The sequence below is a fragment of the Mauremys mutica genome, chromosome 17 (genome assembly GCF_020497125.1).
Source record: "Mauremys mutica isolate MM-2020 ecotype Southern chromosome 17, ASM2049712v1, whole genome shotgun sequence".
NCBI classification, from domain to species: Eukaryota; Metazoa; Chordata; order Testudines; family Geoemydidae; genus Mauremys; species Mauremys mutica.
In genome coordinates this window covers 21,413,776-21,427,898 of record NC_059088.1, presented here as the reverse complement: position 1 = coordinate 21,427,898, position 14,123 = coordinate 21,413,776, and the positions used below count along the sequence as shown (strand labels likewise).

General features: G+C 60.9%; 1 protein-coding gene across 4 annotated transcripts; it reads right to left on the bottom strand.

Moving 5' to 3' along the window:
• Positions 1-7,683: 7,683 nt before the first annotated feature.
• On the bottom strand, positions 7,684-14,068 carry SCNM1 (sodium channel modifier 1). Of its 4 annotated transcripts, none has more exons than XM_044990955.1 (8): positions 13,938-14,068; positions 13,041-13,111; positions 11,742-11,830; positions 11,000-11,097; positions 10,827-10,927; positions 9,835-10,022; positions 9,091-9,217; positions 7,684-8,617 (listed from the first exon to the last, which is right to left on the bottom strand). In XM_044990955.1, exons 1-8 carry the CDS (start codon positions 13,986-13,988, stop codon positions 8,563-8,565), a joined length of 780 nt encoding a protein of 259 aa, XP_044846890.1. In that variant the 5' UTR covers positions 13,989-14,068; the 3' UTR covers positions 7,684-8,562. The 4 variants fall into 4 exon arrangements, with proteins under 4 accessions (XP_044846890.1, XP_044846888.1, XP_044846889.1 ...); XM_044990953.1 differs by having other exon boundaries at positions 7,685-8,622; XM_044990954.1 differs by having other exon boundaries at positions 7,685-8,622; positions 9,835-9,986.
• Between the last annotated feature and the right edge of the window lie 55 nt (positions 14,069-14,123).

The window sequence follows — 14,123 nt, the reverse complement described above, 5'->3', positions numbered from 1 at the left end:
GCCGAGAATCCAGAGGCACCTTGGTGGGTGGGGGGTCCCCCATGGGCACTCAGCCCTCCAGCCTCACTCCTGGTGGTGCCCCTCAGGCCCTGGCTTCCGAGCCAGCCTAGCTCCTTACGGCCCCCGCCCCACTGCCCCACAGGGGCTGCCCCCTACCATAATGGCGGGGGGGAGGGGCGTGGCCCTACACAGCCATTGTCACTCTGACTCCAGACGTGGGGAGCCCTGGGCACAGACACCCCTGGGGCGAAGGAGTTCGGAGGCAGGCTCCACAGCGGGGCCATCGGGGGGAGGGCCGATGTGCCCAGGCTGGCAGGGGGGGAAGGCCCCAAGCCGGGCGCCGGCTGATGGGCTTATATGGTAACGGCGGCGCGCTGGCTCCCGCCCTGTCCCCGCAGCCGTCACGCCCACGGGCTGGTGGGGGCAGGTGGCATTAGTCAGCAAGCACGTTTGGGGCCGTGCTAAGCCCTGCCTGGCCTGGGGCTGCCAGGCTCGTAAACAAGCGGCGCTGCTCCCACTTGGGCGTCGTACTCAGCATCAAAGGGCTGCGGCCCCGGGCCGCGAGGAGCAGGGCTGGGCCTGGGCAGCTGGCAGGGCTCGCTCCAGGACACTCACGAGGCTGGGTCCCTGCACAGGTGACCACAGGCAATTCCCTGCCAGCACCACCAGGGGGCAGCACTGCAGGGGGCTATGGAGCGGGGCTGGCTCCTGGCCCCTTTCTGGGTGGTGGCCACACCTGACCGCTGCCGAGCCCCAGCGGGAGGAGGGGGCTTTCAGCACAGGACGCCTGGGTTCCATTTGCGGGTCCCAGGAGTCCTGCCCCACGCAAGGGGCAAATCAGGGCGGAGGCGCAAAAGAGCTTTACAAATGGGAGGCAGCGTTGTCCAGTGGTTAGCTCAGAGGTGGGGGAGGGGTCAGGACGCCTGGGTTCTATTCCCCGCTTTGCCCCTGACTCCTTGTGTGACCCTGGGGCAAGGCCCCTCTGTGCCTCAGTTTCCCCCTCTGTAGTATGGGGCCGCTGAGCCTGCCCTGCCTCTATAACTTGCTTTGAGATTCTCAGAGGCAGGTTCTCTGAAAGCAAAGTATCCCGTGGGCCACTGGGGATCCAGCCCCACCCGGCCCTCTGGAGCAGCGACCCTGATGCAGCTGGCCCCCAGGGCAGGCTAAGTGGGGGTAGGTGGAGCAGGGGCCGTTGTGTCACAGCAGAGAGGAGGTGGGACGCCATCGGCTTTCGCTTTTGCCCGTGATCCGGTGGATGCTGGAGACAGAAGTGTGGGGACTTTGCAGCTGAACTCCGGGCTGTCCCCAAAGGCGCTGGGCACGGACTGAAACCTGCAGCGTCCAGGGCTGGCATAGCTGCAAAGTGGCACTGCCCTGTGGCACCACCCTCCCCACTGAGCCCACCACTGCACAGACCCGGGCTGGCGCCTGCTGGGGACTCAGTGGCTGAGCTCTGGCACGATAGGCTCCCGGAGCTGCCACTGGGGGAATGGTCGCAGGCAGGCAGCGCCGCAGCCAAGCGCCCCGTGCCCTGGTGTATTTATACCCCTGGGATCAGGCCGTGAAACGGAGCGAGGGCGATCGGGTTACGGGACAGCGCGGCCGTCACCCTCAAGGAGAGGAATGAGGCCAGCACAGTCCCCCATACCCAGTAATCGGGGTTGGACCCTATCTCCGCCAGTGGCACCCCCCTCCCACCACCTTCTCCTCTTCCTCAGCTAGACGAAGGCTCCTGCGATCCTACCCACAATGCTCCCTTCCCCGCCAGGTGTCCCCTCGGCTGCCATCAATCAAGTGTGTCATGCTACCCCTCCCCCCAAGCCGGAAAGGTTTATAAGCCCTAAAATTTACACGTCTAGCAGCTGGAAACAACCGATTAAAGCCGGCGGCTCAGCTGTCCTTGGGGACCCGAGCAGGGGGTGGGCGGCTGGGGGGTGTCTCACGTGGGATTAGCCAGATCATGCCAGCCTCACACAGGGAGCGCCTGCTCCGTAGCCGGGACGGCGCCCGCCTGCTCTCTGGGCAGTGACTCCCCCTGCCCGCAATCAGCTCCATTAAGCCCAGCAGGCCCCAAGCTCCCCAGCTCCGGCCGCACCCAGGGCCGGCCCCTCTCCCTGCACCTGGGCCCCTTTCACGCCCCGTTGGCACCAGCACCTGGCCCCATGATCCTCCCCGGTCCTGGCTGCCAGAGCCCTTCGGTGCGATTCATCCCGGGAGCTCGCCCTCCCCCCGCTGGGACCCGGCGGGCACGGCAGCCCAACACCAACTGCCTATTTATAGGTAGGAGCCTGAACTACGGGCAGCCACAGCTGAGAGCAGACTGGCCTGGCTCGGCTCAGCCTCCCCCCGGGCCCGGGAAATGGGGCAGAGCAGTGCCCACGAGGTGCCTGCAGGGGCAGAGCTGCTCCTGAACTGCCTCCAGGCAGACTAGAGGCAGGACCCCCCCCGCCCAGCTTTGGCATCATGCCAAGCATCCCCCTCCCCTCCCAAGGGGCTCAGGGGCCACAGCCCCCTCGCCCTCGCCGCTGAGGTTCACAGCATGAAGTTCTCCTCTAGGCCTATTCCACCCCCAAAGCCAAGGGCCACAGGGGCTGGGGATTCCCCTCCGTGGCGTTGGACCCCCCCGGGCAGGCCCCCCCGCTCTGCCTGTATTCTGGGAGGGTGCATGTGGCCCATTCGTTCTCAGCAAGGCCATTTGGAGCTCAAATCAGCTGCTCCAAACTTGGGCCCTGCCGGTTGGGAGGAGGATCCAGCCAGTCAGCCCATGCCCGCTCACCAGGCTGGAGGCAGAGCGCCCGGGGGAGCAGCTCAGAAGCAGCACGTGCAGTGGAGCGGACGCTGCCAGGGAGGAAGTATTCAGATTTATCACTGTCCGACAGTGGTGGCTAGACTGGGGCCCGTTGCGCCAGGCACTGCAGACCCAGCCTTACAGAGCTCAAAGGCTGAATAGAGTAGACACACACAGGGAAACTGAGGCACAGGGACGGCACGGGTCTTGCCCATGGTCATGGAGCAGGTCAGTAGCAGAGCCAGGAAGAGAGCCCGGCTGTCCCGTGGCCCAGGCCTGCCCCGCCAGACCTCACTAGGAGTAGCAGCGGAGGGGGGAGCCGGCAGGCCGCCAGGCTGCTGCTGTGCCTCCCAATAACTAAGCTTACGGCGCCCTCTGGGAGGCTCCGAGAGCCGCACGGAAGAATACCTGGGCCAGGAGCTTCACAATCCTTTTTCCAAGCCGGGGGCCCTGCGGTGCCGATCCAGAGGCCCCATACCCGGTGCCAATCCGCACCCCCCTTCCCCAGCTGCCGTTCTCTGTAGCTCCCGGAAGCAGGAGGTGAACCAACTAGGTGTGCTTGAGGGGCCGCGAAAGGGCCTCACATGCCTCCCTCCTTGTTGAACTGACCAGCAGACCCGTCACAGGTGGGTCAAGGCCTTGGACTCCCACCCTTGACGAGGTCGCTTTAACGACCTGAGCCGACCCTCCACCTGCAAGTTCTGGGCCCCCAGCAGAAAGGCGGCTGGCCAGCTAGCCCCCCTGTGCTCATGCCTGGCAGCGTTCAAGCTGTATTAACGAGCGCTGGAAACTCAGCACAAGCACCGTAGCTGGGAACTTTCAGGATTCGAACAGCTGCGGCGGCCTGGGGCGAGCAGCTCCAGCGCCCTGAAGGCCCACGAGGCTCTGAGATCTGCCAGCACGCGCGGCAGCTAGAAAACTGAACAGGAGCCAGACAGCTGGAGGGGCCAACCCCAAGGCGTTGCTGCGGCCTGAGAATGGAGGATCCTGGGTCAGGGAGCAGGGAAGGGGGATAGGAACGGGCCAGGGCGCAAACTGAGGGCTGACTGGACCCGGAAAGCTCAGCTGGGTCAGTGGGAACCTCTCACTCCCCCTGTGCAAATCAGGCGTGAAGTCAGTGGGGTTACCCCAGTCTGACCGCGGACTAGGAAGGAAGATGATCCGGCCTCTGCATTTCTATCACTGGGTCTAAGGACCCACAAGGGCTACAGGAAAAAACCAGCTGGGAGACTGGGAGCTCTGGGGGGCAGGGACATCCGTCTGGCGTGTGTCTGTGCAGTGCCTAGCGCCATGGGGTCCTGGCCCATAGAGGGCACCTGAGCGCTACTGTAATACACCTAATACATAACATACAGCGCCTAGCGCCATTGGTTCCTGGTTCATGGCTAGGGCACCTGAGCGCTACTGTAATATACCTAATATGGGTTCCCGGTCATGGCTAGGGCTCCTGAGCACTACCGTAATACACCTAATACATAACATACAGCCAGTGATGAGCTGCCAAAATCTTAACAACGGGTTCCCTATAAAAAGTTCTGATTTAAGGGATGTGCGACAGCATGTATTTTTTGTACCAATAGGGTTACCATACGTCCATATTTTCCCAGGAGGTGATTAAGAACCGAAAAGCCTGACATGTCCAGGAAAATACAGATGTATTTTAATCCTACCTAAAGTTCTTTTTTAAAAAGATGGGGCTGAACTAGAAATGAGCTCCGTTTCACATGTGTGGGTGGTGATCAGGGACAGTCTCAATTTTTGGGTCTTTTTCTTATATAGGCTCCTATTACCCCTCACCCCCGTCCCGATTTTTCACACTTGCTGTCTGGTCACTCTAGGGTGTGCACATGTGTGGGTCCCAGCTGCTCCCTGCCCCCCCCTCATTAAAGCAGGTGTGCAGGGTTACTGCCCTGGGAACTGCAGGGCACCAGTGGATGTGGGGCTGGCTGCAATAGGGGCGTGGGGCAGGGCTAGCTGGAGGCAGGGAGTGACACGGGCTGGCTGTGGGCAGGTGATGCAGACAGGCGGGCTGCGGGTGGCTGTGGGCAGGGGGTGGCTGCGGGCGGCTGTGGGCAGGGGCTGCAGGCAGAGGCTGGCTGCGGGCAGAGGGTGGCTGTGGCAAGGGCTGGCTGCGGGCAGAGGGCGGCTGTGGGCAGGGGCTGGCTGCAGGTGGCTGTGGGCAGGGGGTGGGGCAGAGGGCGGCTGTGGGCAGGGGCTGGGGCAGAGGGCGGCTGTGGGCAGGGGCTGGCTGCGGGTGGCTGTGGGCAGGGGCTGGCTGTGGGCAGGGGCTGGCTGCGGGCGGCTGTGGGCAGGGGGTGGGGCAGGGGCTGGCTGTGGGCAGGGGCTGGCTGCGGGTGGCTGTGGGCAGGGGCTGGCTGTGGGCAGGGGCTGGCTGCAGGTGGCTGTGGGCAGGTGCTGGCTGCGGGTGGCTGTGGGCAGGGGCTGGCTGTGGGCAGGGGCTGGCTGCGGGTGGCTGTGGGCAGGGGCTGGCTGTGGGCAGGGGCTGGCTGCGGGTGGCTGTGGGCAGGGGGTGGCAGGGGCTGGCTGGGGGCAGGGGCTGGCTGGGGGCAGGGGCTGGCTGCGGGAGGAAGAGGGCAGCGGCTGGCTGTGGGCAGGGGCTGGCTGCGGGTGGCTGTGGGCAGGGGCTGGCTGCGGGTGGCTGTGGGCAGGGGCTGGCTGGGGGCAGAGGCTGGCTGCGGGCAGGGGCTGGCTGCGGGCAGGGGCTGGCTGCGGGTGGCTGTGGGCAGGGGCTGGCTGCGGGTGGCTGGGGGCAGGGGCTGGCTGGGGGCAGAGGCTGGCTGCGGGTGGCTGTGGGCAGGGGCTGGCTGTGGGCAGGGGCTGGCTGCGGGTGGCTGTGGGCAGGGGCTGGCTGTGGGCAGGGGCTGGCTGCGGGTGGCTGTGGGCAGGGGGTGGCAGGCGCTGGCTGTGGGCAGAGGCTGGCTGCGGGTGGCTGTGGGCAGGGGGTGGGGCAGGGGGTGGCTGCGGGCAGGGGGGCGGCTGGGGGCAGGGGGTGGCTGGGGGCAGGGGGTGGCTGGGGGCAGGGGCTGGCTGGGGGCAGGGGGTGGCTGGGGGTGGCTGGGAGCAGGGGGTGGGGCAGGGGCTGGCTGTGGGCACGAGGTGGCTGCGGGTGGCTGTGGGCAGGGGCTGGCTGTGGGCAGGGGCTGGCTGCGGGTGGCTGTGGGCAGGGGCTGGCTGCGGGTGGCTGGGGGCAGGGGCTGGCTGGGGGCAGGGGCTGGCTGCGGGTGGCTGTGGGCAGGGGCTGGCTGTGGGCAGGGGCTGGCTGCGGGTGGCTGTGGGCAGGGGGTGGCAGGGGCTGGCTGGGGGCAGAGGCTGGCTGCGGGTGGCTGTGGGCAGGGGGTGGCTGTGGGCAGAGGCTGGCTGCGGGTGGCTGTGGGCAGGGGCTGGCTGTGGGCAGGGGCTGGCTGCGGGTGGCTGTGGGCAGGGGGTGGCTGTGGGCAGAGGCTGGCTGCGGGTGGCTGTGGGCAGGGGCTGGCTGCGGGTGGCTGGGGGCAGGGGCTGGCTGTGGGCAGAGGCTGGCTGCGGGTGGCTGTGGGCAGGGGCTGGCTGTGGGCAGGGGCTGGCTGCGGGTGGCTGTGGGCTGGGGGTGGCAGGGGCTGGCTGGGGGCAGAGGCTGGCTGCGGGTGGCTGTGGGCAGGGGGTGGCTGTGGGCAGAGGCTGGCTGCGGGTGGCTGTGGGCAGGGGCTGGCTGTGGGCAGGGGCTGGCTGCGGGTGGCTGTGGGCAGGGGGTGGCTGTGGGCAGAGGCTGGCTGCGGGTGGCTGTGGGCAGGGGCTGGCTGCGGGTGGCTGTGGGCAGGGGCTGGCTGCGGGTGGCTGGGGGCAGGGGCTGGCTGTGGGCAGAGGCTGGCTGCGGGTGGCTGTGGGCAGGGGGTGGCTGTGGGCAGGGGGTGGCTGGGGGCAGGGGGTGGCTGTGGGCTGGGGCTGGCTGGGGGCAGGGGGTGGCTGGGGGTGGCTGGGGGCAGGGGGTGGCTGGGGGCAGGGAAGGTGGGGGAGGGGCGCAGATACTCACACGGGGGTGGGGGGGGGGCTGGGAGCAGCAGGACGCAGCCGGGGATTCACGGGGCAGCAGCAGGAGCCCCAGGGCCAGAGGTCCAAAGAGCAGGAGCAGCAACAGGGCCAGGAGGCAGCTCACATGGCTCTCGCAGCACAGCGCAGCGCCCCCCGGCGGCCGGGAGGAGGAATTACAGGCGTCCCAGGCAGAGCCCATCAAAGCTTCCCTCGCAGGGAAGCTAGTTAACAAGCGGTTCTAAAACCGCTTCTAAATTTAACAACGGGTTCGCGTGAACCCCTGCGAACCGGCTCCAGCTCACCCCTGCATACAGCGCCTAGCACAAGAGGGTCCTGGTCCATTACTGAGGCTTTACGGTGCTACCGTAATACACCTAATATGGGTACCTGATTCATGGCTAGGGTGCCTGAGCACTACCGGAATACATCTAATATATAACTTCCAACACCTAGCGCCATTGGTTCCTGGTTCATGGCTAGGGCACCTGAGCACTACCATAATACACCTAATACATAACATACAGCGCCTAGCACAAGAGGGTCCTGGTCCATGACTGAGGCTTTAAGGTGCTACCGTAATACACCTAATAAATAATAGTATCGGGGGTAGCCGTGTTAGTCTGGATCTGTAAAAAGCAACAAAGAGTCCTGCGGCACCTTATAGACTAACAGATGTATTGGAGCACATGCATCCGAAGAAGTGGGTATTCACCCACGAAAGCTCATGCTGCAAAACGTCTGTTAGTCTATAAGGTGCCACAGGATTCTTTGCTGCATTAACATACATATATTTTAAATGATGCGTCAAATGTAATGCAAATAGGAAGGAGCCACCTCACCAGTGGGCTGCTGCAGAATAGGCCCCAGGAAGCAGTAGAACAGAAGACGTCTGTGGTGCTTTTTAATGGATCAAGCCACCCCCGCAGCACAGGGAGAAGCCAATTCGATTCTAAGATCAACTTTTTAAAAACAAACAAACCACAGGGGAAAAAAAGGCCAGAGAATTGCCTGTTAGGCGAGAGCATTGTCCAGTGAGCTCGGGGGGGCAGGGAGCGTCTCTTTGTTCTGTATCTGTGCAGCACCCAGCACAATGGGGTCCCGATCCACGGCTGGGGTGCCTAGGTGCTACCGTAATACACCTAATAAAAGTGATCAGAACATAAGAGGGAGTCAGGACTCCTGAGTTCTAGCCTGACTTTTCCCACTAACTCATGTGGACGTTGCTGCCAGTCTGTGCCTCAGTTTCCTCACACGAAAGGGGCATGATACTTGCCTCCCTCTGGGAGATGCTTTATGATCCTGGGTTGAAAGATGCTAGATGAGCCCGAAGTACTGACTTCCTCCGGCACATCCCGCTTTTCTCTGTGTCCCACCGAGAGCTGCACCCCACCCTTGTGCTCATCCCCAGAGACAGAGCGGACCTTGTGCTGGGAACCTGTGGCGGTGGCGACATGGCAGCGCCCACTGTGAGTGACCCCAGCAGTGTCCGTGGATACAGTGATGCAGCGATGGGGGTTTCTAGGAACTGTTTGGAAACATCCTTCTTCCCTGGTGATTTACATCCAAAATCAAAGCCATGGGGGCTGGATAGGAAGATGCAAACAGGCCATTCCTGCCCCTCTGCCAGCCCCATCCCAAGAGATAGTCAGCATAGCTCAGTACCGGGCCCAGTTCCTGGAGGTATCCCACTAGCTGGAGAGGCTGAGACATCAGGATGGTGGCAGGACGGTGGCTCGTCCTCATCAGAGTCAAATTCTACATTCTCGTCTTTCACCCACTTGCCGGAAGGGTCCTGGATCCAGCCTGAGCTGAGGGAAGGACAGACAGACAGAGAGATACAAACACCAGGGCAGATGGATGCCAATTTCAGAAGACTGAAGGATGGTGCTAAGGAGATGGTTTCTCTACTGGCAAGGCACAGGACTCCTGGGTTCTATAACCAATTCTGTCAGTGCCAGTCACTCCATCCCACTCCCCGTACCTCAGTTTCCCTCCACCTGTGAAGCCATCCCTTTGTAAAGCATTTGGAGATGGATGGGCGGGGAGCGCTGTGTGGGACTGCATGCATGAGAGCCCAAGAACTAGATGGGCAGAGCCATGGAGGAGAGATGGTAGGTTAAACCCCCGGGTTGGCCCCCCAGCAAGGGGCTGCATGGGACTTAGGGGGCTTTTCCCTTTGCTGAGTGTTGAGATGAGCTCCTACCACTCAGCCCCAGGGATCGGACCCCTCCGATGCACCCTGCTGCTCTGCGGGGAACAGAAAGAAGCCAGCTCACCTCCTGAGCAGGAGATAGTGCTCCAGGGCTTGGCGCTTCTCAGGGCTGATGGCTCCAGGCTGGGCAGACAAGGAGGATTTTCTTTTGCTGCTTCTCTTGATCCTCACAGCAGGTTCCTTCTGCGAATCTAGAATGAGAAGAAAGGGACGAGATGAGGCTGTGAGGCTCGGGATGGAGCATCGCTGCCCACCGGCACCTCCGCAGAGAGCTCATCACCTCTGTGGACACGTTTAGTTCTGAGCCAAACTGGCAGCTCATGGGAGGCTGAGATCAGGAAGCTCATGTGTCGGGGTAATGGCGCTTTGCATTTCTACAGTGATCTGTAACGCCGCTCACAAACCTGAGTGACAATGACAAATGCACCCCCCTCCGGCCTGGGGATTTGCCCCAACGCAACATAGCAAATCAATGGTAGGGAGAGTAAGAGAACCCAGGAGTCTGGACTCCCAGTTCTGCCCCACTGCCCACTCTAACCACTAGACCCTACTCCCCTCCCAGAGCTGGAAATAGAACCCAGGAGTCCTGACTCCCAGCCTCATCCTCCACTCTAATGACCCCCTGGGATAGAACCCAGTAGTCCTGCCTCACAGCCCCCCCACTCTAAGCAGCAGACAACAGCAATGAGATTTCCTAAAGATGGCAGAAACATATGAGCCGCTGCAGTGAGACAGGCGAATGGTCGATTTAATTGTCCCCAGGTGCCTCAGTGGAAGGGGAAGACCCCAGAGCCTCTCAGGCTGGTACCTGCTCGAGGGCTGGCGGGTCCAGGGAGCCGCGTGGAGTGGGGGGTGTCCACAGCAGCACATCCCTCTTCATCTCTCGCCACGGAGCTTCCCGGCTCTGCTGGCTGCTTCCCAACGGCACTCCCGAAGGCAGCGGGGGCAGCAGGCTCCGGCCTAGAAGAAATAATGCTTGAGCCACTGCCATCGGGCCTAAAACAGACAGCGGGTCTCCTGAGACTACTGGCGACCACAGTGATTTATGGATAGGGAGTAACCTGCACAACTCCCCATGTAAGGAAAGTAAATATTATCCTTGTGTTACAGATGGGGAAACTGAGGTACAGAGGGGAAGTGACCAAGTCAGTGGCACAGCTGGGCACAGAACCCAGGAGTCCTGACCCCCAGTTCCCTGTTCTAACCACCAGACCTGCTCCCCTCCCAGATCTGGGAACAGATCCCAGGAGGCCTGACTGCCAGCCCCCCTGCTCTAACCACCAGACCTCACTCCCCTCCCAGATTTGGGAAGAGAACCCACGCATCATCTCTCCTAGGCCTCTGCCCTAATCACCTAGGGCTGGGAACAGAACTCAGGTCCCCTGCTCTGACCATTAGACCACACTCTCTTCTCAAAGCTGCTGCCTTTACATGATATGCGTTTCACTGCTGAAGGCACAGAAGAGACTCGCAATCCCCTGCGCTGAAACCATTCCCACTACACTCAGCGCCTGGCCCACCAGGAAAATGATCAGCTTAAGGATTCAGGGCCAGATCCTCAGCTGGGGTAAATCAGCACCGTACCATGGACATCCACAAAGCTATGCTAACTAACACCCCCTGGGCCAATGGCCCTTACAGAGGAACGGAGCAGAAAAGCCTGCCGCGGGCAGATGTCCAGCAGATGGTGGCACTACCCTGCAACAAAGACCTTGCCAAGGCAGTGCCTTGCTCTCGTACCATCCTCCGACGTCATGGCAAACCCCCGACCCACGCTGGCAGGGAACGCATAGGTATTACCTGTTTCTTCGGCAGCAGCTGTTATAAGGAGAGGCTTTCAGCAAAGCATTCTGGGCAATCTTCCTGGTCTGAGCCAGCAAGGGTGCAGGGCACGCAAGATCCTAAGGAAAACACAGACAAGCTCAGCCGGGTAAAGGTCGTGGGAGGGGCTCCCATAGGGCGCACATGCCAACCTGCGTGCCCGCCTCCTCTGCCCGCAGGAACTCCTGCTGCCGCCGCTTCTGCACCTCATTCTCGTGCGACCGCTTCTTTCCATAGAACGTCTGCAGGCCTGGGACACAGAGAGAGACAGACACAGGTAATCCAGGCAGCGAGAGTCTCGCCAGGCAGTCTGCCACCCAGACGAGGTTACACTGCCAATGGGCTGCCCAAGTGGCTGTGGGTTTGGGGTGGCACGGACTCCTGTGTCTCAGGAGGATGGATGGATGGCTTTGAGCAATCCAAGCAGTGTGAAGGTCCAAACCTCGCTGGGTCATCTCAGTCTGTCCTTCTCCCAAGGCAGACAGACAACTCCAGGCACCTCTCTAAATGGTATCATGGGGCTCATGTCTATTGTCTGATGCTCCAGAGCGTAGATTCTGGAGGGGATCAAGCCGGGCTTCAGCTGATCTCTAACTATTAGACACCAGGAAGAGACCTATGTGAGAGGCAGATTATCCCACAGCTGCTACTCACAGCTGCCTCTGAAGCACCTGGCGCTGGCCACTTTCAGACTGAGGATACTGGCCGAGAAGGACCTTGGGTCTGATCCAGCCTAACAGTCCTGTCGGTGATAAGACAGTTCTTCTACCTCCCGGCATCACCAACTGCCCCTGAGCTTTGGGCGTGAAGCTGGACTCTTCCTTCCTCCTGCACCTGCTCCACTACCCAGGGTCTGCAGCTCCCTAAGCAACTGAGCCCTGAGGGCTGACTTACTAGCTACGTGTTTCTTGCCGGCCCTATGGACCGTCAGCATGTCAAGCGTGTCGAAGACCGGACGGTGGAAACATACTGTGCAGGCGTATCTGAGAGAGAGAGGAAAGACAGTCACATCAAGCCAGGAGCATCTCCCCCTCACGCACACCTACTAGGACCGATGGCCCCAGCCATTCTTATCAGCGTCAAGAGACACAGCACACTTGTAACACTGACGGGGAAGAGACACTAGTTACATCCACTAGAATAAAGGACCATGATTCTCAGATTCGCCCAGCGCAGTGGGACCTCTATGAATGTCACTGGCCGAGGCTCTCAAAGCACAGGCAGCCAGGTTAAGAGTTACTATCCTCATCTTACCCATGGGGCAACTGAGTGATTTGCCCAATGAGTCAATGACAGAGCTGGGAAGAGAACCCAGGTGTCCTGACTCCCACTCCAGTGCTCTGGATGCTGGACCACACACCCTCTGTTCTGTTGTCTCCAGTTTGCAGTTTAGGAAACAGGTCAAGACAACGTAAGTGATAACCAAGGAGAGTCGAGAACTGAACCCAAAATTCCTGGCTCCGTGGCCACTGGACTCTGCTCATTCTCTGACAAACATCCGAAAGTCTGAATGCCGAGCCAATCGGTCTGAGTCTGTAATATTAGCTAGAGGGAGCGTGTGGCTCTTTTACATCTGAAGGGAAGTGGGAACTGCAAAGCCAAAATGAGAACTACAATAAAAAAAACCCAGATCAGCCTCAATATACAGCCCAGATCCCAGCTTTTGGTGGGGTTTGAAATCCAAACCTGGATCTGGGTCTAACTTTTATAGATTGTCCCTATTTTTATAATGGGCCTGAGCAAAACATTCCTGAATGCTGGGGTCTTGGAAATCCAGATCTTAATTTAATAACAAATAACAACCCCTAGCTAGCACTTATCTAGTGCTTGTCATCTGTAGAGCTTGATAAAGGAAGAGCAGTATTGTTATCCCCATTTTACAGATGGGAAAACTGAGGCACAGAGCGATGAAGGGATTTGCCCAAGGACACCTAGCAGGCCCGTAGCAGATCAGGGAAGAGAACCCAGGTGTCCTGATTCCCACTCCAATACTCTGGGCATTAGGCCACCCTGCCAATTTTGCAGCTTCAGTCCCCAGAATAAATAAAAACACTAATTAATGAATTGAACTGATTCAAAGGGTCATAGTTCAATGTGGGCTTTAGGTTGAGGTTGGATTTTATTTGACCTGATCCTTATGGCATACGGTCTTCTCAGAACCACATCGCTTGCTGTTGAATGGATCTAACGCACCTGCCGTTCCTTAGCAGCAGCGCCTCGTCCTCTGGGATGTAGTTTGCCAGCAGATCTGCAACTCTTCTTTTCTGAATAAACGACCAGGCCACGTTACAGAGGAATCAATCTCTCTGGTGTAGGCAGCAGAACAACTGGCATCAGTGTGGCCATAGATGAATAATAACAACAATCTCTAGCTCTTAACTAGCGCTTTTCATCCGTGGGTCTCTGAGCGCTTTACAAAGGAGGCTGGTAGCATTATCACCATTTTACAGATGTGGAAACTGAGGCGCAAGGCAGTGACTTGCCCAAGGTCATCCAGCAGGCCAGTGGCAATGCTGGGAATAGAGCCCAGAGCAACAAGGATGAGGAGCAGGGGGGCAGGAGCCAGAGGCCGAGAAGTGTTGGGGTGGTTGGAGAGTGAGAGCATCAGGGGCTGAGGGGTGTTAGGAGATCACCCTGGGGATGGGGGAGTGGCAGGGTGTGTGTGTTGGGGGGAGCAGGGGAGTGACTCGGGTTGAGAGGGAAGCTTGGGGATTGCTCTGGGGCTGGGGGGCAGTGGGAGGGTTGGGGGCACCAGGGGGCAGGGAGATGAGAGGATCGCTCTGGGGATGGGGGTTTGGGGAGAGCTGGGGAGGGGGCGCGGGAGCTGGGAGGATTGGGGGGTCACTCTGGGGCTGCGGGGAGCGGGGGGGCTGAGGAGTCGGGGAGTCACTCTGGGAATGGGGGGCTGGGGGTGACAGGCGGGATCGCTCTGGGGATGTGAGGATCGGGGGGGGCGGGGACCAGAGGGGCTGTGGGGGGGACTGAAAAGGAGTCGGGGTCGCTCTGGGCACCGGAAGCGCCCCGGGCCCAGGGCAGCCCTGCAGAGCCGGGGTGTCCGACCCCGCTGCCCAGCCCGGCCCGGCCGCTCACCTGCAGCACGTTCAGCTGGCCCGAGTCATCCCCCTCCCGCTTGAAGGACATGGCGGCGCTCCGCGACCCCCGGCCGCGGTAACCATGGGAACTGGGGCCACCCAGCACTTCCGGTTTGGTTCTCTGCCCGGACTACCCTTCCCAGCATGCCTCCGGGCGCTCCGCGCGGATAGGCCCCTTGGGCTA

Bases quoted from the DNA above. Each gene is read 5' to 3' on its own strand.
- SCNM1 (XM_044990953.1), bottom strand. From the start codon at position 13,988: ATGTCCTTCAAGCGGGAGGGGGATGACTCGGGCCAGCTGAACGTGCTG. The intron at 13,112-13,937 runs GTGAGCGGCCGG...TCGTTTATTCAG, and splicing joins GCCAGCTGAACGTGCTGCAG to AAAAGAAGAGTTGCAGATCT. The intron at 8,623-9,090 runs GTGAGCTGGCTT...TCCTTCCCTCAG, and splicing joins CACTATCTCCTGCTCAGGAG to CTCAGGCTGGATCCAGGACC.